This window comes from Bison bison, unplaced genomic scaffold (assembly GCF_000754665.1).
Source record: "Bison bison bison isolate TAMUID 2011002044 unplaced genomic scaffold, Bison_UMD1.0 scf7180017849426, whole genome shotgun sequence".
NCBI lineage: Eukaryota > Metazoa > Chordata > Mammalia > Artiodactyla > Bovidae > Bison > Bison bison.
In genome coordinates this window covers 23,147-23,807 of record NW_011479999.1, presented here as the reverse complement: position 1 = coordinate 23,807, position 661 = coordinate 23,147, and the positions used below count along the sequence as shown (strand labels likewise).

Sequence of the window (661 nt, the reverse complement as noted above, 5' to 3'; positions counted from 1 at the left end):
AGAGCAAGGCGCCTCAGGGTGCTTTCCTGGGAGACTGGAGATCAGGGTCACTGACCCAGGGCAAGTGGGGCAGCCCGTCCCTGACCCAAAAGTGGCAGGGACTTGCCTCTGGGCCCTGGTGCCAGCGGCTCCAGATGTGAGGCTGTGGGGTCCAGGCAGCCCCCGGAGCCCACTTGGCGTCTGCCTGAAACTAGGCCTTCTCCAAGGTGGAGTGTGCAGAATCTTCATTTCTAAGGGGATCACAGCCCAGGTGCTCGGGCTCTGTGGGTAGGAAGGGGGAGGGACCGGGTACTGGGGGCACCGTCTGGCTAAGGAGTGGGGTGAGGGCAAGAGGCTCTCCCTACAAGGTCAGAGGCTCAGTGGCAGCCCTCAAGTTGGTAAAAGCATCACCGACTTTCAATTTGGAGTTAACCGACCAGCCCCTTCTACTCCTTAGGCTGCACCGCTGCTAGTCAGGGAATCATGACCCGAACCAGAGGTGCGTGGTTGGGGACTGGGCACCCTTGCCTTGGGTCACTCGGGTTGGGCGGGCCACAAGTTCGGAGACAGGCGCGTTCAGAGTTGGCTGCCCAAGGGGTGCAGTCTGGCGAAGCCTGGGCGGCTGGTCCGTCGTCTCAGGGCGGGTTTGGCGAAAGAATCCGAGCCGCCCTCGGGGACGGCC

General features: G+C 62.8%; 1 protein-coding gene across 1 annotated transcript in view; it reads left to right on the top strand.

Moving 5' to 3' along the window:
• The window catches only part of SOX8 (SRY (sex determining region Y)-box 8), a 7,413-nt gene that overhangs the window by 1,079 nt on the left and 5,673 nt on the right, over positions 1-661 (top strand). Inside the window, exon 2 of the mRNA XM_010847158.1 lies at positions 437-478. Within this exon, the coding sequence (XP_010845460.1) occupies positions 437-478 (42 nt within the window). The remainder of the gene's footprint in view (positions 1-436; positions 479-661) is intronic.